Raw genomic sequence first — 25,443 nt, 5'->3', positions numbered from 1 at the left:
GAGTTTTGGATTATGGCCTCAGTCAGAGCCCCGGCGTCTGATGAAAGTCTCACATGGCTTATCTAATGTGAAATCGCCATGTGGTATATAGTTTCATTAAACGGTGATCAAGAATGCATTAGTTCAAAACAAGAAAAGGCAATGGGGCTTAATCCGCCATGCGCGCAGAAGCAGCAAACTCCAAACAAGTTGTTGGTGCGAGACAGGAGCCGAATTAAAAGTCTTCGCTCATAGAGGCAGTCTGCCATTAACTTGCTGCAGGGCAACAGAGCAGAGAGTCTCTTTAGACTTCTCACAGGAAACAATAAACGCTGCACAAAGATTCATCGCCCAACAGAAATGTTTCCACTTTTTAACCGCCACAACAAAGAGACGCAGCGTCAAGGTGCCTTTAACTGACCTAAGGTCACATTTTGGGTTAGGGTAACATTGGGACGTCACATTCATGAGATTTTTATGTAGACAGGAACTCTGAATGCTGACACACAATACTGGATGTGGACAACTGATCTTATTTTTGGCCGTCATGTGTTTTAGGCAACCTGGTCTCATAGAATCATGTTACTTTACTGTGACAAGTCTCTAGATTTCTTCTGAAGGAGGTAAATGTCCAACGTAAGTCTTTTATTTAACAATACTGTAACAGTTAAAAGGTTGGGCAAGGAGGAGGAGGGAACTGGCTGAACAGTAAACATAAACTTTAATAATGTAAATGAACTTAAAACAAACATAAACAGACACACATGCAAAGCGGCGCCCCTTTATCTCGCCCTCCCACTGATCAGCTGATTCAGCGCTGGCTGTTCCTGGCCTGGCCACACGCTCCATCCTCGTCACAAATACTTTCCAATATAAACACTTAAATAGTCTCACTTTTAGCCATCAAATGCACTTGGTCACACACACAGCTTTGTGTGCTTCTCTCTCTCTCTCGCTCTCGCTCTCTCTCCTTCTCCGGTGGTTTGGACTGCCCTTTTTAACCTCATCCAGCTTTAATTGCAACAGAAAACTGCTGTTAGGTGACTTCACACAGGTGTCAATCCTTACAGCTCTTCCTCTCCTGGCCTCACTCTCCACAGACTTAGCTCGGCCATGCCCACATCACCACATATACCTACACTTTTGCTTAATGATTTTTACGTGCCTCGTTGCATCACAGCGGTTTCCTGGTGAAACACTAGGGGCACTACATCAGCAATTACTTTTATTCCTTTTCACACAAGTCAATTGCATTTGACCGGGTATGAGTCCTGAAGAGCACCCAAGTCAACATGTGTGCCAAAAGTGTCATAGGCTACATTCACACCGCAGTCCCAAATTTGATCTTTTCTCTCACATGTGGCACAGATCTGTTAATTGGATGACCATGTGAACAGCCAAAAGCACTTTGAATCTGACAAATTTAAATCCAATCTGGGCCACTTTCATATGTGGAAATAAATTGGATACATATCAGATTTTTTCCCAATGCACCTTCAGTGTGAACAGCCAGGTCAGATTTAATGTTCATCATTTGCATTCTTGATTTACCTCAAAATATGCCTATTATGGTTTAAAACGTTTAATTTCAAGTCATATCATATAATAGTTAATGCATTCAGTTCCTTTTTAAAACAAGTAAAAACAAGCATTTAATTGCATGAAAACAGGCAGAGGTAGATTTATGTAACACGACTCGAAAACAGTTTCTATATTTCTCAAACGACATCAAAATGCAAATGCAAGCAAGGCAATGGAAATGTTAAGTAATTACAGATAACAACTCTTACCTTACATATATATAATGCCATTTTTCCTGCTGTCCTTCTATTTTATTTCTTGCTCAATCTTGAGCTTTAATTGAAATGTAATCCCTACATATGACTGCAAATAACTTCATTTAAAATTACTTTATCCATCTGGTCTTCCATCACTTGCTAATAATTTATTAGATAGTCATTAAGTGTCGTATTTGGGTAAAATAAATAAATAAAAACTATGAATGCTAATTAAAAGTTAATTATTTATGCATATTAAAATAATGAACATGTTTATAATATGCATGCTCATTGTGTGTTATACGCATGCGGGTCAGTTAATGAGCATTGGAACAACCGTACAAAACATCAGATTTGAGCAGAAAATCACATTTGGGCCATATTGAACGTAGCCATAGAAGCCGTAGCTATTTAAAAAAAAAAAACTTTTAGTAAATGTGTTTTTATCTCACGTTTGCTTTTAATGACACTATCGGTTTAGGTTTGAGGTTTAGAGTAGGGAGTTAGGAAGGTTTTGTTGATTTGAAATTCGATAAGGCTATTTCAGTTATTTTCAGTTATTTTATGAGTTCAGGCTGGTTTTAGGTAAGTTGAACACTTTTATTATTACTATAATAAAATGGATTGAGCCACGTTCTAAACGGTTTGTTTTATTAGGAAGAAAGCCTTTTGTTTTTGTGTGTATGATTAAAAACATTTTTTTTTTGATTTTCTTAATTTTTTTCTTGTTTAAAAGACAAATCTAACAAAACTTTGCAATGTTAATACTTAAAAAGAAAAAAACTAATTTGCCAGTAGGGAAAGGATAATATGCCTAGTTGAAGAAAAGTCTTAATGAACATCTGAATTAAATGTATCTTTCTTTAAGGATGTTTAAATATTTTTACTGGGAAACATGACACAAATATTGGTATACATTTTTTTTGCTGTGTAGTTCTTAGACAGAATTGTAGAATTATAAAATATATCTTTCTTTTTTATTTGTATTTATTTATTATAACATAATATAAATATATATTTTATTTATTTATGTTTTAGCCTTTTAATTGAACAGGGACACAGTAGAAAGAGGACAGGGAATGATGGGGGAATGAAATCATGAAATGTAGTGAGCCAGATTGGAACATTCATTGCCAATATTTGTGCAATGGCTCAATGTGCCCAGAAAAGTATTAATGAAACCTTAAAGGGACGGTTCACCCAAAAATGAAAATTCTCTCATCCTTTACCCACCCTCATGCCATCCCAGATGTAAATGACTTTCTTTCTTCTGCTGAAAACAAAAAATATTTTAGAAGAATATTTCAGCTATGTATGTCCATACAATGCAAGTGAATGCGTACCAACATTTTGAAGCTCCAAAAAGCACATAAAGGCAGCATAAAAGTATCCATACGACTCCAGTGGTTAAATCCATATCATCAGAAGCGATAAGTGTGGGTGAGAAACAGATCAACATTTAAGCCCTTTTTTACTATAAATCTCCACTTTCACTTTCTTCTTTTGTTTTAGGTGATTTGCATTCTTCATGCATATCGCTACCCACTAGCCAAGGAGGACAAAAAAGGACTTAAATATTGATCTGTTTCTCAACCACACCTATCATATCGCTTCTGACGATATGGATTTAACCTCTGGAGTCGCATGGATTACTTTTATGCCTTTATGTGCTTTTTGGAGCTTCAAAATTTTGGTCACCATTAACTTGCATTGTATGGATTTTGGGTGAACTATCCCTTTAACTTTTATGAATTTGGCAAACACTTTATCAAAACATCTGACGTAAACATTTAATCAGTATGCGCATTTTCTGGTAATTGAACTCATGACCTTGTTGCTAGCAAAATGTAGATGGGGAAGGAGAACTTTATTTTATCCATCAGGGAAAAGGTGGTTGTTTGATTATTTGACAGTTGGTTGGAGTCATTTCAGAGGAGCAAGTTGTTACATTTTGAGGAAAGATTACGAAGACAAACTTTCTTTGTAATAATGTGCACTGATGAATCGTTCACAATAAGACCAGGAACATGTGTTAAGAAAGTAAACAGGCTCCATTTTGATTTAATGTTGACTTTAATAAAGCATGCAGTATAATCTTGTGACAATGGTAACGATATTAAACAGTGCCACAATACCGAACACAACCAGTCGAAACATCTTAAATGTAACCTGAACTTCTGGATACACTCCACTGTGATTTTCCTCACAAGCTGAATTCAGATTTTTCTATCCCCTCATTATATTCTCATGTAGCTTGTTTACTTGATGAAGTCAGACGTTTAGTGAGTAGAAAAGCAGTTGGATGCAAAGTGCAGACACCATCAGTTTCTTATGGCCAATGAAGTGTAATTTGTCCCATTTACACTTCAGAGGTGCATCAGACGGGTTTTGTCAAAACTGCATGCAGTAATTAAGCTTTAAATCAATAGCCTGCATTTGTCATGTTTACTGCCACTCAGTGCTGGGTTAAACTCATCAGTTTAGCGCTGGCTCGTTTTACTATCCAGACACACTTCATTATTCCTTATTCCCAGGTAGAGCAAAAATTCTCTTTCTTTCCACAAACCTCACTCTCTTTCTCTGTTCTTGTGTCTCCGATGGTTGTGCTGATGAGGGGAGGCAGGCAAATCAGACAGTTATTTATTGTAATTTGTTTACATACTTGTATGATTACTCAAGTATTGCATTCGGAGCGAAGAGGTTTTGTTTCATGGCTTCTGTCTAGTGGTTAAAGGAATAGTTCACCTAAAAATGAAAATTCATGTCACCCTCACCCTCATGTCGTTCCAAACCCCTTTGACTTTCTTTCTTCTATTGAACACAAAATAAAACAATTTAGCCTAATGAATGTCCCATTGGCTGAATTAAATACAATGACATGGTACATGGCAACTCACTTTAACGCTTAATAAAGCACCACAAAAGTGTCATAAAAGTAGTCTATTGTGCGACTCGTGCATCATATACAGTACCAAGTCTTCTGAAGGCATTCAAACACTTTGTATGATGAACAGACCATAATATAAGTTGTTTTTCACTCTCAAATCAAATCAATTATAAAGTGCATAAACAGTGCTGAAATCCAATGGCGACTATGTCGATAACCTCAAAATGAAGGCTAATGAGGAATATTCTGTGCTAATCTGTTCCAGGTTAATCTACAGAAAGCGCTAAAGGAGAATCAGGAGTTAGCACAAGAGTACAGAGTGCTGCAAAAAGAGCTAATGATTGCCAGACAAGAGGCCATTTGTGTTTTTGAAAAAAGAAACAGAACAGAAGCCTACTTCCAAGATCACAAGCAGGTAACACTCATTGTGAAAAACACAAAACATTCTCTCATACACATACATATTCACACATAATGTCAAATAGCATGTGGCTTTTTCTCAACCTCTTATCGAATAAAAATGACTATAACTACATTTTAGCAAATTGAGCAAACTGAGTGGCGCCTTCTACATTTTACAACAGCTTCCGGTTGAAATGAATACTTGAGGCGCTACAACAATTGTACATTTAATTACATTTCACACAAATCAAGACTACAACGGATGAATATGACTTTATAAATGTTATAACATGTTACTCGAGCACTGCTATGTTATCATATCAAAAACACTTTTACTCTAAAACATCTTTCGAAAAACTATAAATTTTACAGACATCAACATTTGCACACTAATTGAAATGTGATTAACTTCTACGGTTGATCACCTGAGTGTTGGACTTTGGACTCGGGCCCAGTCAAGCACGAAAGCTGACACATGAGACGAAAGTGTCTATAGAAGCAACACAAAATGACGTAGTTACTTTAAAAATTTTGCTTTTTATGTCACATTTGCGACAAGAACAGTATCATCTAGGTTTAGGTGTTGGTTTAGGTTAAGGATGTCGGTTTTGTTTACCTCTCATTTATCTTTTAGAACACTATCGGTTAGGTTTAGGTTAAAGTTTTTGGTTAGGGAAGGGTGTTTTAATCATTAAAACCTCTATCTAAAATTCACCTTAAAAACTAGTCTGATTACAACATCATTTCACTCGCTTTTGTCGCCCCCCGCTGGAAATTTTACTGGGAAACAGCAACCGAACGTGTAATAGAGTTGGTAATTTTGGTTTGCAAAAATGTCGTCATGGTCACATATATGTGATTGGGTGTTTCTTTAATTATGGTCACTTTCATGTCTCAGGGGTTTCATGTTATTGAAACTAACAGATTTAAACTTTTTGCTTTAAGTTATTTGAAGTTGACATTAAAAACGTGGAAACTTTTTGCATTCATTTATTTTAGCTTTTTATGTATGTATATATATATATATTTGTTTGTTTTACCCCTGTCCCAGACCCATACTTACAATCTTAAAATATGAAAATCCATCTTAAAACTATCTATATACAATCTAAACAATGACTGAAACAATAATAAATAATTTTATTGTGTGAAAATTATTTATCTGAATTTCTACACAAATTACGACTGTTACTCAGTTTTAGCGTCATTTGCATCACATCAAACATTTTGCCCTTATTAAAGTTTTTTCAAAAGTTAGTGTACTCGTAAACCAATTGGATTAAAGTGTCAGTGAAGAGCATGCTTGGATGAATTATAAGACAAGTGATGATTGAAGAAATCAAAGGAAAATCAAGATAAATATCGCTTGGGAGCAGAATATTTTTATTGGGCGTCATTTCAATCAAGCAGTAATTTTGCCAAATTATGCAAAAAGTGTGAAAATATTATTAACTTGTATGTATTCAGGAAAATAGTGTTATCTTTAAAATCAGCTTTAAAAAGACAAGGTTAGGAATTTTATTAAAAAAAAACATTTAAAAATTTTCATCACCATCATTTCCACCACAGAATTATATTAAACACAATACAGAATTTGAGATGTGAAAAAGCTTCACATTTCCACCTTTAAACCCTCCTTTTTTTTTTTAAATGTCTGAATTCTTCTGTGATGCATGCAAATACACTTGGATATTGTTAGAGGACAATTTACTGTAAATAAACTAGTGAGAGTGTAAAAAGTGTGTTTTAAGAGAGTTTATTTTCTTTCAAGTCAAAAAGTGCCCATTTAAAGAAACACCCATATACTGAATGTCAAGGCTATTTTCTGCATGTGTGCATGATACAACCATGTCTATCTTAGAGATCAGAGATAGACAGCAGGCATGCAAAATAGCGATGAGAGAGAGACGGTTTTGCGGTGGACTGGCATACCCGAGGACGCTCCACTCGCGCGGGCTGTCATAGGTGGTCGATTTTAGTTGGGCAGTAAGCGAGGAGGCCATTGCAGTAATCTAATCATGATGAGATAAGCTTCATGACAGCGTTGCTCTGGCATGCATGCATGTTTATTCCATCTCGCATGGCAGGGAGAGAAAACAGGAGTGTAACAGATGCAAAGACTTGCAAGATCCAGCGTATATCTCTAGAACATTCAGCAAAATGCTATTATGACATGTATGTCATCACTAAAGAATGGGTGGTTTTGCTGGTATTCATCAAAGCTAGTCTGTGCTAGTGCACTGTTTACCTATACAGTGCCGTGCATTACTCGTTGGCAAACAGAATGTTTGTGTGTTTTGGTGAGGATGGCATATACCGTATAACAGGGCTAGTCAACTGGCAGCCCGCAGGCCAAATCCAGCCTGCCAATCATCATTGTCTGGCCCTCCGACTGATTTTTTATAAAAATGCTTCGCCATCTGAAATACCAGAGAACTCTTTGTGCAAAACTCAGCGTTTGTAGGCACCAGCCACAGCAATCAGCGATGAGTTTAACAACGCACAACGGCGCATGCAACAGCATTCAGCCGTCATCAGTTGTCCAGATTGAAGAGCGTGTTTAAGTTTTTCTAGTGATAGTTTAGTTACACTGCTTTGCTAAATATGCAATGAACGCAAAACAGAGAGCAATGAAATGCAAACAATTGTAAGGGAATGCAAAACTATTGCGAGGGAAAGCAAAGTATTGCAAAGGAACACAAACTATTGAGAAAAACGCAAAGCTTTTTGTTAGGGAATACAAAAACAATGCTAAAGAACACAAAACTTATTGCGAGGGAGGGCAAACCACTGAGAAGGAATGCAAAGCTTTTTGAGAGGAATGCAATAGTTTTGTGATCCCACGCAATTATTTTGGGGTTCCCACGCAATACCTTTTTCCATCCCTAATCATGGTTTTACCACAGAAATGAAAGTTGAACTATGGTATTTCTTTTAAAACTATAGTGACCACAGAATTTACCATGGATTTGAATAGTACAACTGTACTATTTTTATTTCCAAAATATTGGTTTTCCTGTATTAGCCTATTACTATGGTTTTACCAGGAATATCATGGTTAAAAAATGGTTACTCTACTAGTAAAACTATGGACAATTTTGTGGTTATTATGGTTTTACTAAAAATACAACAGTTCAACTATGGTAGTTGTAGTTAAACCATGGCAATTTACTAAAGGGATGAATAAAGGTATTGCATAAACACAACTATTTCTAAAAATAACTTCCATTCACGCCCTCTATGTGCACTGGATTATATTAAGATGGGATAGGAAAAAATATTTTAACATTAAAAAACTGCACACTTCAGCTTTAAAGCTTTGTGTCTTTCATACAAGACATTAGTCCGCAGATTGTTACTGTTACATTACCATTGTTATCGCCATATGTTATTACTGGTTTAACTTCTGATCTACACATAATCTGTCACTTTGGGTATCTATTTTCTTTTTTTGTTTTTTTTGCCAGAAGTCTTTTTAATATGATTTATTATTCTACTGCTGATGGTAAAACTCTCCTGAAGAGCAAGACACATTGTTTGTTCCCCAAAAGACTAATACTCGTACAACTCCTCATCTAACTACATGAATGTTATCAAGTGAGAAATGCATGCAAAAGGCAAATCCTGTGGACGGGATTCTCCACGCTCGTGATCAAAGCCTGATTTTCTTTTACTCAGTATTCAGCCCTTTTACAGTTTGTTGTTTATTTTCAAACTGGAGGTTGGGCTTTCTCTCCTTCACAGTGAATGAAGTCTCATATCTCATAGCATTTTACGTGCTCTTCTTTAAGATCCATACATATCTATATGGAGGCGAAGGCTATGCTGCACTCAATTAAATAGGGATTCCTATGACAGATTAACATTTTAACTATATTTTTTACTCTATGGAGAGTATGTTAAGGGTCATCATAACGGTTTATTAGGAGTTGTCTGAATTAAAAAAAAAAAATTCTAAATATTTAAACGCTTGCTCCTTACCATGACAACATGAGAAATAGATTATAAGACTTATAGCCTACCTTCCATAAGGTGTTTTACAGTGATGTTTATGTGGTTTATACAGATGTGATTAGTATATAATTTGGTATTGCGTAATGATTTTGGAAATTATGAAAAAAATGTGTATGTATGTATCTGGACAAGAAGAGATTTTTTCAAACTTTTAAATGTTTTTAAACATTTTTATTTATTTTTTTATATCATGAATTCTACATATGACAAAATATCAGAATTATTTATTATTATTATTATTTATTACTTCACACACAGTCACGACAGTCTAAAAGGGTACTTTATATTTTATTTTATTTTTTTCTTACATGACAACAAAATGGCAACCTACATATTGGTGGACAACATTTTCCAGATATGAACAATATTTTTAAACAAAATTGTTTCACTGCCTATTTTTTTTAAAGAAGTTATAATAAAAGATTATTCTGCACTACTCATGCAAACATTTATTTTTTTATTTTCAGGAATTTCAGCTTTTAATGAGACTTTTAAGTTTTTCTCGGTTACACCACATGACATTTTTTACCTGAAGCCCCAGAAAAAATAAATGACTTGGAACTCAATAATTGAAAACTTTCAATCAAGACTTTTCAGTATAGTAGAGGTGGAATAAAGTAATTGTTTAGCTTGAACTGCATTTTTGAACAACTGAATAGATCCAGATGGAGAAAAAAAAGTGTCACATCATTGACCCAGTTATCATATACAATGACAAACATATCCATTTAGTATTTGACTTAGCCAGTTTAGTCTGAATGAGAGTGCTAGAGCTCCCCCTTGCTGTAGTTAAATGTACAATCAATGGGCCTAATTGCTGAAACGGCTCTGCTTGAACTTTCCAGATGAGTTTTATGCTTGTAAACAAAAAGTCCGGTGCCAGGTTTGCAATAGTACCACCTAAGGCCTACTAGAAAGACATATGAGTGCATTTTAAACAATCTGGACGTTCACCAAACGACATCTGTCAAACTTGAACACAAGCTCAGATAGGCTCTAAACAAAATAAATATATATTCATGTTATGATGTTAGCAGTTTCCTGGTTTGCTGGTCTTCAGCTGGTTTAATCGGGTCTAGCTGGCATAAAGTGCTCAACCTGATGTAAGTTGTTCGTTTTGTTTTGTTTCTTGTCAGCAGGTCATGCACATTTCTGTATATTTTTAACTATCGTTTTATATGTTGCATTAATATGGAAGGTTTTGACACAGCTCCATAAAGGACCTTTTTTGTACTCACTCAGTTATAGGCTAAGCTAATTCGCTTTAGTTTTTTCATGCTTCGAAAAGCACATTGCCAAGCAATGATAAGCTTAAAGGAAGAGAGGAGAGATGGGGCGCAACCAGCGACGACATCCCTCCGAATTGCAACCCCCCCCCCAATCCAATTCTTTTTTCTTTTTCTTTTTTTCTGGAAAACTGCTCAAATAATAAAGAGAACAGCATGCTTTCTTTCTCACTCCTTTCCCTCTCTCTTTCTCCTATAATCTCTCTCTCTCACACACAAACACATACTCTCTCTGCATTTTTCCTTTTTTCCAGTGTACTCAGAATAATTTCTCGATGCGGCGGGGGGTTCATGACTCTTTGTGTATGTGTAAAATATGTCTTGAGGGGATTGGTACAAAGTTAAAGTGAGTGAAGTCGAAATATTTTACTCATCAGCTTTGCAGTCACCGAGTTTGCCTGAGCTAGAACAAAACTGCTGAAGCATTTAGAGAAAATTAACCCCCCATCCTGGCAGCCAGATGTGACTGGTTTCCGCCCAGTGCACATGAGTGGGCAGGGAGAGCAAGAGACTGTGAAATTCCTGTCAGCTCCGTGTACTGCAGAATGGGCTATTGACTGCTTTCTCTATTCCCTCCATCATTCTTCTTGAACACTGCCATTAATTTCCTCTCCTGCCTTACCGATTCCCCCTTTCTTTCTCTCTCTCTCTCTTTTATTTCCTCCCCAGCTTTCTTTGTTGCAGAAGAGGATGCACAAAGCCATGCTAAAATACTTCAAACACCGCAGCGTCTACAGCCAGGCAGAGCTGGCCCACTTCCAGGCCCTCTCCAACCAGAACATCCAGAAAATGAAAGCCCTCCAGGTATGGGCTCTTTAGCACCCCACAAACACACACACACACACACACACACACAACTATTTGTAAGTATTGTATCATATACAACAATGGGTCCCAAAGGCATTCAGGTTAAGGCTTGAAAATATTAAGGTGATTCATTGTGATGTACAGATTTATGTATGAACAATGGTCACTTTCATAAGATGTGACATTTTACAGTAGCAAAATAATCACACCACACTATTAATAAAATAATGCAAATTAAAGGAATAGTTCAACCAAAATTAAAAGTCTATTGTAATTTACTCACCTTTTCAACACAAATCTATATGCTATTATGTTTTCCGACAAACACATACAATGGCAGCTCATAGGGACTACGGCTTTCATGCTCCAATAAGGACAAAATAGCACCCTAAAAGCAGTCCATACGACTTGTGTGCTATATTTCAAGTCTTCTTAAGGCATACGATTAGTGTGAGAAAACACAGAATACAAAAAATACAGAAATTGAAGTCATTATTCACAGAAAATCTCCCCCTACGCTGCAGCTCTCAAATCTGAAGAGCCCCTTAGAGGACAGGGCTTTTTTTTTATATATATAGTTTTGTGTCCTCACAATAAATTTACCATAGTTTTACTATATTAAGCACATTTAACCTTGATATTCATAACCTTGATATTCGTAATAAAACCAAGTAATAATACACAATTAATTAAATACCATGGAATTTGTAGTAAAACCATAGTAACCACAAGCATTACCATGGTTAATCAATAGTAAAACAATGGTCACTGTATGGATACTGTATGCTGTATAAAAAGCATGGTTCCTGCAATTATTCCGGTAAAAACTATGGTTACCACAGTCTACAATAATAGTTTTTGTTTTCTTGTATTATCACAATGGTTTCACAATGACTGTCATGGTTAAAATATGGTTAATGTAGTAAAACAGTGGTAAATTTATTTCGAAGGAACGCAAAACATGTCAACTAAGATGCTCCGTACAAATCTCATTCTCTATTATGCATATAATATTAAATAGTAATTTATCATTTCGAATTGACACACACGGTTATTTGATATTTGAGAACCAATTTATATCAGTCTGTACTTGGGCTGTCAATCAATTAAAAATGTTAATCGAATTAATTACATAATGTGCTGATTTATTAATCGAATTAATCGCATACCAACATTCATTGAGATGTGCCCTCAAACATATTTATCATTCAGATAATACAAATGCATGACATAATATTGTGTCAGCAGACAAGAAAAGCTTTAGTACAACATAAAATGTGGCTTTAAAATTGAAAATATTGTGTTTTATTTCCATATAATTGAACATGACGCTATTATTGGCCTATTTCCCTCTGTTCTTTTATAAATCGTTGGCCTATTTACAGACGCTGTGTTTTTAGGGTGCAAAGTTTAAAACTTTGTAAAACTTGTCCCTGTATTCTGTTGTGCGCGGCCTGTCATCTGATGCGTTCCATTCAGAAGTGATCATCCCTATGCCCTGTTCCCTTCGAAGATTTTACCATTCACTGTGAGAGCTTTGGAGGGCTGACAGGTGTGGTGCTCAAAAATAATATTTATTCAGGACTCACCTTTTAAGCCATTTTTATTGGAAAATCAGTTTGAAGCGATCTCACAGCATGGCAATCACAATTGTTCATCCTTTGATGTGCCCTTCGGAGGCTGCTTTATCCTGTTTGAAATGCAAGGTGAGAGTGCAACAATGAGTGTTGCCTGTACAGCTGAAGCGCTGACTGCCCCCTACTGCATCAAGGTGGTGCCTCAATTAAATTGCTCCAATGGTATGAACATGTCAGGGGCATGATTGTATTCATTCTTTTAACATGTTATGTTTACATGTAGTTGATCGCACTAAAATAACACATTAAATCAACAACCCTAGTCGGTACGTATACATGTGCAGTTATAATCAAGCTACAGCAGGTATACAAGTGTCATGTAAGTATACTTGACAAAATGCATAATCAAAAACATTTGAAGGAGGACAGATATGCAGGGTTTAATAGAGCCAGATTTAGTCTGACTTTGCAAAAATCACTATCACCTGTGTAACATTATAGCATTAACAATACTAATGGCACAGCACTCAAAGTGTTAATTCACAAATGTTGTTGAATTAAATGTGAATGAAAATTGGCATTGCCTCTTTCTGCATTTGTAATATTATTTTGTATATTGGAATTGCGTAATCGTGTTGATCTAATACAACAGACATTTTGTCTTAGTGGAAGGTGTGCTATGCGCGTTTATAATGAGGTGAGCAGCGGTGTGTTTGTGGCTCAGTCAGGGGAGGCCGGCTCTGGAAGTCAGGCAGGGGAATGGAGCATGAAGACGAGGAGTTCTTCAGGCTCCTCCGAGTGTGAAGGACAAAAGGAGCAGCCTCACTTGAAACTTTGTCACAGCTGAGCGTTGATCTCCTCCCCCAGACTCCACACACACTAGCATGATATTTGACTTTCCATTTTAAAACCACAGTATTGCAATGCATAGCATGAAAGCTGAAATTAGTCATTTTTGCGCCATTAGTGTAGAATTTATATTGTTTTTAAAAAATGGCATTCCCCAAATGCGCCCTCCATCTGGCATTGGTCGAACAAAGAGATTTTCCTGCCTGCAACTCACACCATTGGTTGAGCTAATTTTGCTGTTTCGGGCTGGTCATATGCACAAACAAACAAACAGAGCAATATATTTTGATTGCACCCCAGAGCCACAGCGTTTCCATTTTTTGGGAGAAATCAACCTTCGAATGGCTTACTTATAAGTTGCCTCTGCAAATTAACCTAGGATAGGAGAAAGTATTTTAACTAGGGCTATCAATCTCCCCCTTTCTCCCCAATTTGGTATGCCCAATTCCCAATGCACTCTAAGTCCTCGTGGTGGCATAGTGACGGGTGGCAGAGGACGAATCTCAGTTGCCTCCGCGTCTGAGCTCGTCAATCCCCGCATCTTATCACGTGGCTTGTTGAGCGTGTTTGTGGAGACATTGCGCGCGTGGAGGCTTCATGCTATACTCCGTGGCATCCATGCACACTCTCCACATGCCCCACAGAAAGCGAGAACCACATTATAGTGACCACGAGGAGGTTACCCCATGTGACTATACACTCCCTAGCAACCTGGCCAATTTGGTTGCTTAGGAGACCTGGCTGGAGTCACTTAGCACGCCCTGGATTCGAACTTGCGACTCCAAGGGTGATAGTCAGCGGCGTTACTCGCTGAGCTATCCAGGCCCCGATATGCCGATTAATTAAAGCTGCACTATGTAAGATTTTTTTTTTGTTAAAAATGAACAAATTGCCATTATTGATTGAGTACATAAACAACCTTTTCCCAATTCATTTCGGTAAGCCTATAAAAATAATTTGTATTTTGAGCCGTTGGGTCGAATTTTGTTTACCGAACGTGATCCATTGTCAGGGGAAGTTACTGTGCATGTTTACTAATACGTATGACTTCTGAAATTGACTTCTTGTAGCTTTCATTTTATTATCATGTTTAAAAAAGTATGTTTTATCCCAATGCACTCTAAGTCACTCAATACACTCTAAGCAATGCACTCTAAGCAATGAGTGGTGGTGGCATAGTGGTCTAAAGCACAGAACTGTTAATCAGAAGGTTGCTGGTTCGATCCCCACAAACACCACCATTGTGTCCTTGAGCAAGGCACTTAACTCCAGGTTGCTCCGGGGGGATTGTCCCTGTAATAAGTGCACTGTAAGTAGCTTTGGATAAAAGCATCTGCCAAATGCATAAATGTAAATAAGAGTGATGTTTATCTTCATAAAAGCAAGTAATATTTTATTTTTAAATGTTTAGTCGTATAACATAATTATATCAACATGAAAATAGCACATTATAACTCCGGTTCTGAATATCTTCCAGTCATGATCACACACACAGGCGATGTCAAGTAACCTCAAATCATAAGATTCATCCGCCAGAGCAGTATTGTCGAAACACGACGGACGTTAAGTGTTCATCCTCAAATTGCTTGCAATTTTACATTTCTACCACAGATGTCGCTAGAGAGCACAAAGTTATGTAGTGCAGCTTTAATCGAATTTATCACAGTTAATCACATATATGAATATTTGCTGAGAAAGCCCCTCAAATGACAATAATTCATCATATAATAATGAAATAATTATATTGTAAATTGTTATTTTTAAGTAATTGCGGATAAAATAAATCTCGTAAAAAAATAGTCATTCAAATAATTTAAATGCATTAAATTATTGTGGCAGACGAGTAGATGATTGACAGGACAATACAAATATTAGCTTTAGAAGGCAATATATGATTTATTTCTATACAATTGTACATAAGACTATCATTGGCCTACAGTCCACAGTAGTCCATTTTGTTATTTAATTCTTCAATTTGTCCTAGATTATTTATTATAAGGGCTTGTTTAAGGACGCATCAAACCTGATTCAGACGGGCGCTTTTGGAGCATCTCACGTTGGTTGTGTCGTGTTATAAACACAGCATTTTTTGGATGCTGTGTTAAGTTAAACAGCTTAAGTTAAGCTGAGTTTGAACACAAGAAAGCATTTTGATCTTGTGCTTTCTTCTCTGCTCAGCTGCACATTGCCTCAACAGCTGGAGTTTTGCTTACTGCCCCCTGCTGAAGACAGGTTGTACTTAAAGCTTGAATTGCTCCGATAGCATGAATATTGGACATGATAAATTACATAATTTTTAAACACATTCTTTTGTATAATTAATCACAATTAATTAACATATTAAATCGACAGTGCTAATTTTAACATTGAGAAAATTACATTAGCATAAAACCCAAAACAATGGAAGTTGACAGAAGCTAGGTATCCAATAAAATTAATTACTAAAGGTTGGTGAATAAATAAATTTTGTGGTATTAGTACATTAGAACTTCCTATAATCATAGGTAGTCTTTGTATTATTATGCAAACGACCACAGCCATACAGCCTTTTAAAGTAAGTCAGTCCACTTGGATATAAAGTCCTAAATTGCACACTTCTACACTGTGCTCCACTTTTGTATTGTAAGTAGTGAGAATAGCTGTTCACACTGAAAATATAATGTAAACTTTTAACGGACACGGCTTGCCCCTCATAGCATAAGGGGCGGAGTTACCCAAGTAGGTTAATGCTGCAGTCCGGAGGAGATCGAGAAGGATATAGCTGCAGGCATTGCTCCAAAAAAGGCAGAGAGCTCCACACTGCTATTAAAGTTATATGGAGCGCTTACCTAAACTTTTCCCTAACCTTAACCGTGAGTTGAAGTGACACCCCCTTTTAGAGTTGGTGCAACCCCCTTTTGGGGTAACCACGCCCCCTTATTGAGTAACCCCGCCATCTTTAGGAGACCCCCCCTTCTCAAGGGCAGCACTTTACAAATGTGGGTTGCATGCTTTACCATCACCCCACACTGTGTGAATAAGTACGCAAGTGCTGGCTAACATGCTAAAGCTAGTGGAAACACATCACGTGCAAGTGAAAGATCACTTCCGTGACCTGAAAAACATTGAATGCTTCCGTTTTGAAGTTAAAAAAGCTAGTGTTATATTTGAGAGGATGCTACACTTTGAAAATGCATACACTATCAAAATCACTGACAAAAAGGTATCATAAATAGCGCTTGGGCCCAGAAGCAACCACCTAGTAAAACCCCAAAAACCACCCAGAACACCCTAGTATCGACCTGTTAATCACCCACAACATCACCTTTATTGTTTTATGACAGAAATCGAGTCTCTTAGACAATGATCTGTCATTTTGAATCAGAGACTTACTGTACAGTAACGGCAAAATCCACACTACAATAAAAGTACATTTGAAGTTATTTTTCTCTGTTTAAGTGCGGGCGTAGTTACTGCATTGTGCCTCTGTAGGGCAGAATTGTTCTTAATGTGTACATGCCAAAAGAACTCAAGCATTTTAAAGACTAACAAATCAACCATTGTGCTAGATCGGTGTTTCCCAACCTTTATTCAGACACCACTAACCATCGTCAATATTTTTCCTTTTCAAGAACTTGTCCATGTTTTCTGTCCGTCTTAGTAGCGTGTTTACTTGTAATGTTTGAAATTCGGCTATGCAAAAAAAAAGTCACATAGGTAGGCTATGCTGTGTAAGGTCATAGGTGGCAAGAGTGCTAAATGAAATAAAATAAAGTTTATTGAAGTTTACAACTGTGCAGAATTAGCTGCAAAATAAAGAGTATTTTGGTGAGGCTTGCTTCTGTTTCACAAATTTGTTCAATTTTATTAACTGATTAGTTCAGTGACCTCTTCTGGAAATGTCACTCGTGCTGACAAATGAGCGTCTTATTTGGTATGAGTGAGTCAGTGAATCATTTTGAGTCATTCATGACCGAAATCTACCAAGAGACTTTATAGTGTTTATGCATTAAAAGTACAAAGCAGATCTAAAGACAACAATAATAGTCTAATAATAGTGAGTTTCAATAACGTCCTTACCTTCTCCTTTATTAAAACTTGCATGGCTACAAATCTACTGACTTCAGTATAAGAATTATAAACACAAAGCAGATCTACAGTATCATTTTCCTACAGTTGACCACAATAATAGACAAATAATAATAATTTTGAGTTTCAGTAATGTACTTTCGTCATTGTAAAGCGCATTTCACATTAGTTGAGTCGAGGTGTCAAACGCTGCATTGCCCTCCACATGACAAGCGCTTCAGAAAGCGTCGCAGAGGGGCGATTTTACAAGTGTGCCACGTAAACATGTATTTGGAAGAGAGAAAAATTTATTCCAGAAAGTGATAAATAAGCCAGTTGTAAGGACTATAAGGAGATGGACTATTGAAGCAGAGCTGGAACTACAAGCCTGCTTTGACTGCACTGATTGGAGTGTTTTTGAAGCTGCAGCTACAGACCTGGACGAGCTCACAGATACTGTTACATCATACATCAGTTTCTGTGAGGATATGTGCATCCCTACTAGGACATTTTTGTCATTCAACAATGATAAACCATGGTTCACAGGAAAACTCAGACAGCTTCGTCATGCCAAAGAGGAGGCTTACAGGGGTGGGGATAGAGTCTTGTATAATCAGGCCAGGAACACACTGAATAGGGAAATCAGAGTGGCTAAAAGAAGCTACTCTGAGAAGCTGAAAAACAAGTTTTCAGCTAACGACCCAGCATCAGTGTGGAGTGGCCTGAAACAACTTACTAATTACAGGACTCCTACCCCCAACCCTGTGGCGGACCAACGACTGGCTGACGACCTGAATGTGTTTTACTGCAGATTTGAAAGGCCCGATTTCACACCCCACATGCACTCGGACCTTCATTTCACACAACCATTAACACCTCCTGCAACCCCCTCCTCCCCCTCCTGCTACACTACCTGCACTAAAGATCTGTGAGGACGATGTGTGCCGTGTCTTTCGGAAGCAAAGGACAAGGAAGGCTCCAGGACCAGATGGCATCTCACCAGCTTGCCTTCGTTCCTGTGCTAACCAACTGGCCCCCATCTTCACTCAGATCTTCAATAGATCACTGGAGCAATGTGAAGTCCCATGCTGCTTCAAACGCTCAGTCATTATCCCCGTCCCTAAGAAACCAAAAATCACAGGACTTAATGACTACAGACCTGTCAGCCCTGACATCTGTGGTCATGAAGTCATTTGAGAGACTGGTGTTGGCCCACCTGAAGGACATCACTGGACCCTTTCTGGACCCCCTTCAATTTGCTTATCGAGCAAACAGGTCTGTGGATGATGCAGTCAACATGGGTTTGCATCATATCCTGCAACATCTGGACAGACCGGGGACATACGCAAGGATCCTTTTTGTGGACTTCAGCTCGGCTTTCAACACAATCATACCAGATATACTCCGGACTAAGTTAAACCAACTCCCTGTTCCCACCTCTACCTGTCAGTGGATTACCAGCTTTCTGACGGACAGGCAGCAGCTTGTGAGGCAGGGAAAATTCACTTCCACCACCTGTACCATCAGCACTGGTGCCCCCCAGGGATGTGTGCTCTCCCCACTACTCTTCTCCCTGTACACCAATGACTGCACCACCAAGGACCACTCTGTCAAGCTCCTGAAGTTTGCAGACGACACCACTGTCATCGGCCTCATCCGAGATGATGATGAGTCTGCGTGATAGAAAGGAGGTTGAACGGCTGGCTGTCTGGTGCAGTCAAAACAACCTGGAGCTGAACACGCTCAAAACAGTGGAGATGATTGTGGACTTTAGGAGGAACACCCCAACATTGTCCCCCTCACCATTCTAAACAGCACTGTGTCAGCAGTGGAGTCATTCAGGTTCCTGGGCACTACCATCTCACAGGACCTGAAGTGGGAGATACACATCGACTCCATTGTGAAAAAGGCCCAGCAGAGGTTGTACTTCCTTCGCCAGCTGAGGAAGTTCAACCTGCCACCAGTGCTGCTGAAACAGTTCTACTCAGCGGTCATTGAGTCTGTCCTCTGCACTTCAATAACTGTCTGGTTTGGTGCAGCCACGAAATTAGACATCAGAAGACTACAAAGGACAGTTCGGTCTGCTGAGAGGATTATTGGTTGCCCCCTGCCCTCCCTTCAAGAACTATACACTTCCAGAGTGAGGAAAAAGGCTGGTAAAATCACTCTGGACCCCACTCACCCTGCCCACTACCTTTTTGAACTGTTGCCTTCTGGCCGGCGCTTCAGAGCACTGAGCACCAGAACCGCCAGACACAGGAACAGTTTTTTCCCTCAGGCCATCCATCTAATGAACAGTTAAATTACCCCCATTGAGCAATAATTATGTGCAATACACAGTTTAATTTTAATTTAAATTATATTATCCAACTTATCCACTTCTGCCATTACTTACATTGCTCTGTACATAATATACTGTTTTTTGTTCTTTATATACAGATTGTATTAGATTTGCACTACGTGTGTGTATGTGGGTATGTATGAAGGTGAGTTTATGTACGTATATGTATAATTATTTATTTTGTGTTCTTTTTGTTTTTAATTACCTATGCCTTGCTGCTGTTTTTTTTGGTATTGTTTGTATTGTTGTTGACTGGAAGCTCCTGTCACCTAGACAAATTCCTTGTATGTGTAAGCATACTTGGCAATAAAGCTGATTCTGATTCTGATTCTGATTCTGATAACTTGTTTATGTTTAGAAGTGTTTTCTTGGTGAATTTAAATTAAATCAATAACTGGGGTCTCTGATATTCGTAACTGATAAGGTAATATTTAATTAAAAGAAATGATGAGACATTCAATGTCTAGTCAGAAATTGGACAGTTCTTAAATATTTCTTGTTGCTTAGTACTCTCAAAGACATTATTGTTGAAACAAAAACATGTGTGTGAAAAACACTTTGGTGTAAAGTGGCGTCACTTCATAGACTTCAATGTATTCTGCAGCGCTGAAGCTGAGTCATGTGAACGACCCTTAACGCCTATAAATATCATTCAAATTTGCACATTAATCATTGCTCTTCACAATCACAAAAGTGAACGATTATGGTTTAAAAACTGTGCATTTCTCCAAAAGGTGAGGAGTTTGGATCGCTGAAATATTTGTTTTTTCATGCATTTATTTATTTTGTGGAATTTGATAATTTTCCACAGCACACATGACAATCTTTCATGGCACAGTGGTTGGGAAACACTGCGCTAGATGACTCAATTTGAGACAAAAAATGACTAAATCTTGTGATGTTTTTGTCTTGCATCGATTTACTCTCTTACTTTCATTTTGTTCAAGATTTTCACTATTTCCAAGTAAATGGATAGTTTCCTCAACTTCACGTCATTCCAAATATAAAGTATGACTTTCTGTCTTCCATGTAGCATAAGAGGTGATATTTTGACATTTTGTTGACTTTTTGGTGAAATGTAACTCAGTCTGAACATTCTGCCTAATATCTCCTTCTGTGTACCACAGATGAAAAGATGTTGCCATTTTAGAATAACATGTGGATGAGGACTGTAAATGATGCCACAATTTATCCCATTTGGATGAATTCTCCATTTGTTAACGTACTGTACAATGGTTTGATTTTCACATATTTCTGAGTCTTGAACAAGAACATACACAACGACCTCAAATGATCTCCAGACACAAATATTTCATCGTCCTTAGTGTGAAGACTTACTAGAGGTATTAATGCCGATTCTATCTGAACGCATTCCCCATAGGATACCACAAGCAAAAGATGTCCACACATGAGGACCCTCAGCCGCTGAAGGTTGCAGACAAAACTAGTTCCACTGATTTGTCACTGTGTCTTCCTGAGAAACAAATGACTGCTTCCTAGCAGCTCTACTGAAGTTGAGACATGGTCAAAGAGTAAAAAGAAAGAGACAGAGAGAAAGCGTGCAAGCCTGTCATCTCATAACACTGTTGCAAGATTGGCCACTCAGTTCCGGGTTATGCAAGTTTACACCAGGGATAGCATAATTGACAATTGCTAAAAACAGAGAGCAGGGTGGAGAGTTGTGAATGGCCAGTAATAATTGGAGCGAACACCCACCGCACTGCTCTCATGGGACCGTAATCCAAGATCTTGTTTCTGATATAATTGTTAGTCAGAAAATTTCTGCATGACTAGGCCAGCTCAGATTCCCAAGCTGGTTGACAGTGCAAGGCAGTTTAATAGAAAAACTGGTTGCTGACGTTTTTTAAAAACAGACGTGCAGTGAACCCGCACACGCTGCTCACCAGGAATGTGTCACGTCTTTCTCCCGCTCCTTCATTTTGTCAGTCTTGCTCTCCTGTCTTACAAAATAAAAGCTCCTAGCGGTCTTAATGGGGGCCAAAGCGTCAGTATTGCTCTATGTGTTTGTAGCAAAGGGATCAAGGTATGGCTGGTTATTCAAATTTAAAAGTACCGACTCTTTAAAGGGGTCATGACATGGGTTTTTTTATTGTATTATTATGTTCCCTTAGGTGCAATTATAGTATTAATATATATTTTTTTAAGAAAAACTTTTAAAATCTAGTGATTTATGACCTTTTCCCACCCTGTTTCTCATCCTCTGATTCAAACAGTCTGTTTTGGGGGCGTTTTCCATTTAAGACTTCAGTGTTAACGCCCACTGTTATGATTGGCTAACGTCAGTGCCTATGTATCAATTATTGACGCCCCCAGCCAGAACAATATGCAAGTAAACTAAGTAAAAACACTGTGATTATTCATAATGAATGAAATTGCGCTTTAAAAAGTAGTTTAAAGTTTAAAATAGATTACTTACAGTTTGCGTCGTCGTTGTTCCCAGAATAGTCGGCACGGACTTATCTTTGAGCAACAGTTTTCTGGCAAAGCCAGCATCATATTGAGATTTGTTCTCAAAACAGTCATCCTTAAAATGTACAGAACAAACGCTTAAGTTAACACTGCCGTGACTGGGACGTCCGCAAAAAATAAACTGCATCCATTTTTCCCTGACGTCTGGATCTTTCGGCAGCTTATTCAGAGGTTTTGTTTGACCACAGCCAGGAACAGCACATCTGTGTGGCATCGTAATTTTCCTGTGCACAAGTAGTCTCTGTCAGAGCTCGCTGTCCATCGACTGAACACTTGTGAGGCGCACGGCGATACTGAAATGAGCGTAGTTGTCTTGCGCTTAAAGCGTAGTTATCTTGTGCTGGAGGCGGTCATATGCAAACGCTGTTACGTCACTTCTAACCGATCACGTCACTTCTAACCATGAATCCAGAACGAGCTGTATTTTGAGCTTGATTAAATAAATGATTTGTTTAGAATGGGGAGGACGTCTTAAAATATTAAACTTGCAGGACGTTTTAATGATACAAAGACCTCTTATATACCAAAAGATCAAGGCAAATTTGGTTTCTCATGTCATGACCCCTTTAAGAGTTATTCTTTTGGGGGATCAGGCTACACTGGTCAAGCTGTATGTTTTACACTGTAGATTCAAAAAATCCGACTCATGAGAGTCATTCCTTCGGTAATTGGACTACCCTGGTCACACTATAATGCAAGTTTCGCAGTGTAGATTCAAATAAACCGGCTCATAATAGCAATTCGCTTGGGAATCTGGCTATGCTGGTCCAATTTTATGTTTCGCATTGTAGATACAAATAAATCGGCTCATGAGAGTAATTTGTTCAGGAATCTGACTACACTGGTCAAGCTGTATTTTTTGCGCTGTAAATATACACCGATCAGCCACAACATTAAAACCACCTGCCTAATATTCTGTAGGTCTCCCTCGTGCCACCAAAACAGCCCCAACCCGCATCTCAGAATAACATTCTGAGATTATATTCTTCTCACCACAATTGTGTTGTGGTTGAGTGGTTATCTGAGTTATCGTAGACTTTTAACCAGTCTGGTCATTCTCGGTTGACCTCTCTCATCAACAAGACATTTCCATCCACAGAACTGACGCTTACTGGATGTTTTTTGTTTTTGGCACCATTTGAAGTAAATTCTAGAGACTGTTGTGTGTGAAAAATCCCAGGAGATCAGCAGTTACAGAAATACTCAAACCAGCCCGTCTGGCACCAACAATCATGCCACGGTCCAATTTTTTCCCCATTCTGATGGTTGATGTGAATATTGACTGAAGCTCCTGACCCATAACTGCATTATAGCGAACATGAGGAGGTTACCCCATGTGACTCTACCCTACCTAGCAACCGTGCCAATTTGGTTGCTTAGGAGACCTGGCTGGTGTCACTCAGCACGCTCTGTATTCAAAGTCGCGACTCCAGGGGTGGTAGTCAGCGTCAATTCTTGCTGAGCTACCCAGGCCCCGGAAGTGCCTTTTTGATGAGAGAGGTCAACAGAGAATGGCCAGACTGGTTCGAACTGACAAAGTCTACGGTAACTCTAAGATAACCGCTCTGTACAATTGTGGTGAGAAGAATAACATCTCAGAAGAGTTGCAGGTTGGCGCCGTTTTGGTGGCACCCATTCTGTAGGCAAAAAGCACATTCTTTCTGTCACAGTGTAGATTTTTGCAAGCAACATGTAATTAAGCAATATCACACTTAGGGTTGTTGTACTGATTATGTGCCAGCCAGGCAACTACCATTGAGATGAATGTGAATGCAAACAGATTGCTCTCTCTGTATTATTTTATTGACCTCCTTGGGGCCCAAGCATTGGTGTCACTTTTGCACATTTTGGGTGGTTGCCGTGTTCCTCTGCTCCACTAGAGTTTTTTTTACCTAATCAGTCAACACTCATTGATTCCATTTGCTTGCCTATTTAAACAGGAGGAGTTGTCAAACGCAATCCACCGCCTCTCCGAGTTCCTGCTAGCACTGACAGATGACTCAACTATCAGCCATGTCCCGCAGCAACCAAACAGACCCGTCGCAGATGCCGTTGGATCGTGCAGGAAGATGCCTACAGTTCAGATAGTGGAGTAATTGGACACTCACTTGGGCCAGACAACTTACTTAAACCCCCAGTATGCTTCACTCTCCCTTGTCCCCTGCTCACAGCCCAATTCATAACAATGAAACAGGTGACTTTCATGCCGCTGTCAGAAGTGATCTAATTTTAGCGGGGTGAATGATTGCAATTGGCTTTGCCTCATCAGATAATTAATCTATGTCACCATTAATTGGAAAAGAGAATAATTAGGGGGCTGTGTTGACAGAATTCTACGCTTCTCTAGATTCTTGGATCTAATTACACCTACTTAAACCCCTCTGACCTTAACTAGCAGATAGTATACCTGTGTAACCCTAACCAGACTAGGAGTTTGGCTCGACTTCTTTTCGCTCTGTGTCCTTTTCTCCTTTTTTCCCCGTTGTTTATCCTCCCTTTTTTTTTGTCTCCTCCGAGAACTGTCTCCCTCAATCACTTTTCAATATTCAATCTTAATTTTGTGGAAGTTTAGCATTTTCAATGAGCTGGAGATGAATGATTAATGAATAAATTTGAATGCTTCATTTTGTCCATGGATCATTAGTCAAGTCCTTTGTGGGAAGGACCTGCGAAAAAAAAGACGGAAAATTATTGAGACATTAGCCTGAAGCAATCCAGGGGTAAATAGTATGCACAGAGGGATGTTGTGAACACTACCCACTGGCATTCCGCGCAACCCCACAGAAACGCAAGGCTTCTAATTTACCCCCGCTTCACAACGCTGATGTGCTCTATCAACAAATAGGTTTCATTTACAAAAATGAGTTTCAATTTTGATGTTGTGGTACATGCGCCTTTTGGTTTCTTAGTTATTATTTTTTTAGCCCATGTGCCTTTATTGTATCTCCTCCAGTGAAATGTAACAATGAAATTATTAATGAAATGT

General features: G+C 38.3%; 1 protein-coding gene across 1 annotated transcript in view; it reads left to right on the top strand.

Annotated features, from left to right (window-relative positions):
- LOC127634310 (coiled-coil domain-containing protein 178) overlaps positions 1-25,121 on the top strand; it is a 45,264-nt gene extending 20,143 nt beyond the window's left edge. Inside the window, exons 18-20 of the mRNA XM_052113805.1 lie at positions 4,910-5,059; positions 11,016-11,150; positions 24,398-25,121. Of these exons, the coding sequence (XP_051969765.1) occupies positions 4,910-5,059; positions 11,016-11,150; positions 24,398-24,553 (441 nt within the window). The 3' untranslated portion in view covers positions 24,554-25,121. The remainder of the gene's footprint in view (positions 1-4,909; positions 5,060-11,015; positions 11,151-24,397) is intronic.
- Positions 25,122-25,443: the final 322 nt, after the last annotated feature.

The sequence above is a fragment of the Xyrauchen texanus genome, chromosome 41 (assembly GCF_025860055.1).
Source record: "Xyrauchen texanus isolate HMW12.3.18 chromosome 41, RBS_HiC_50CHRs, whole genome shotgun sequence".
In the NCBI taxonomy this organism is placed as follows: Eukaryota; Metazoa; Chordata; class Actinopteri; order Cypriniformes; family Catostomidae; genus Xyrauchen; species Xyrauchen texanus.
This window is presented reverse-complemented; position numbering and strand designations above follow the sequence as displayed.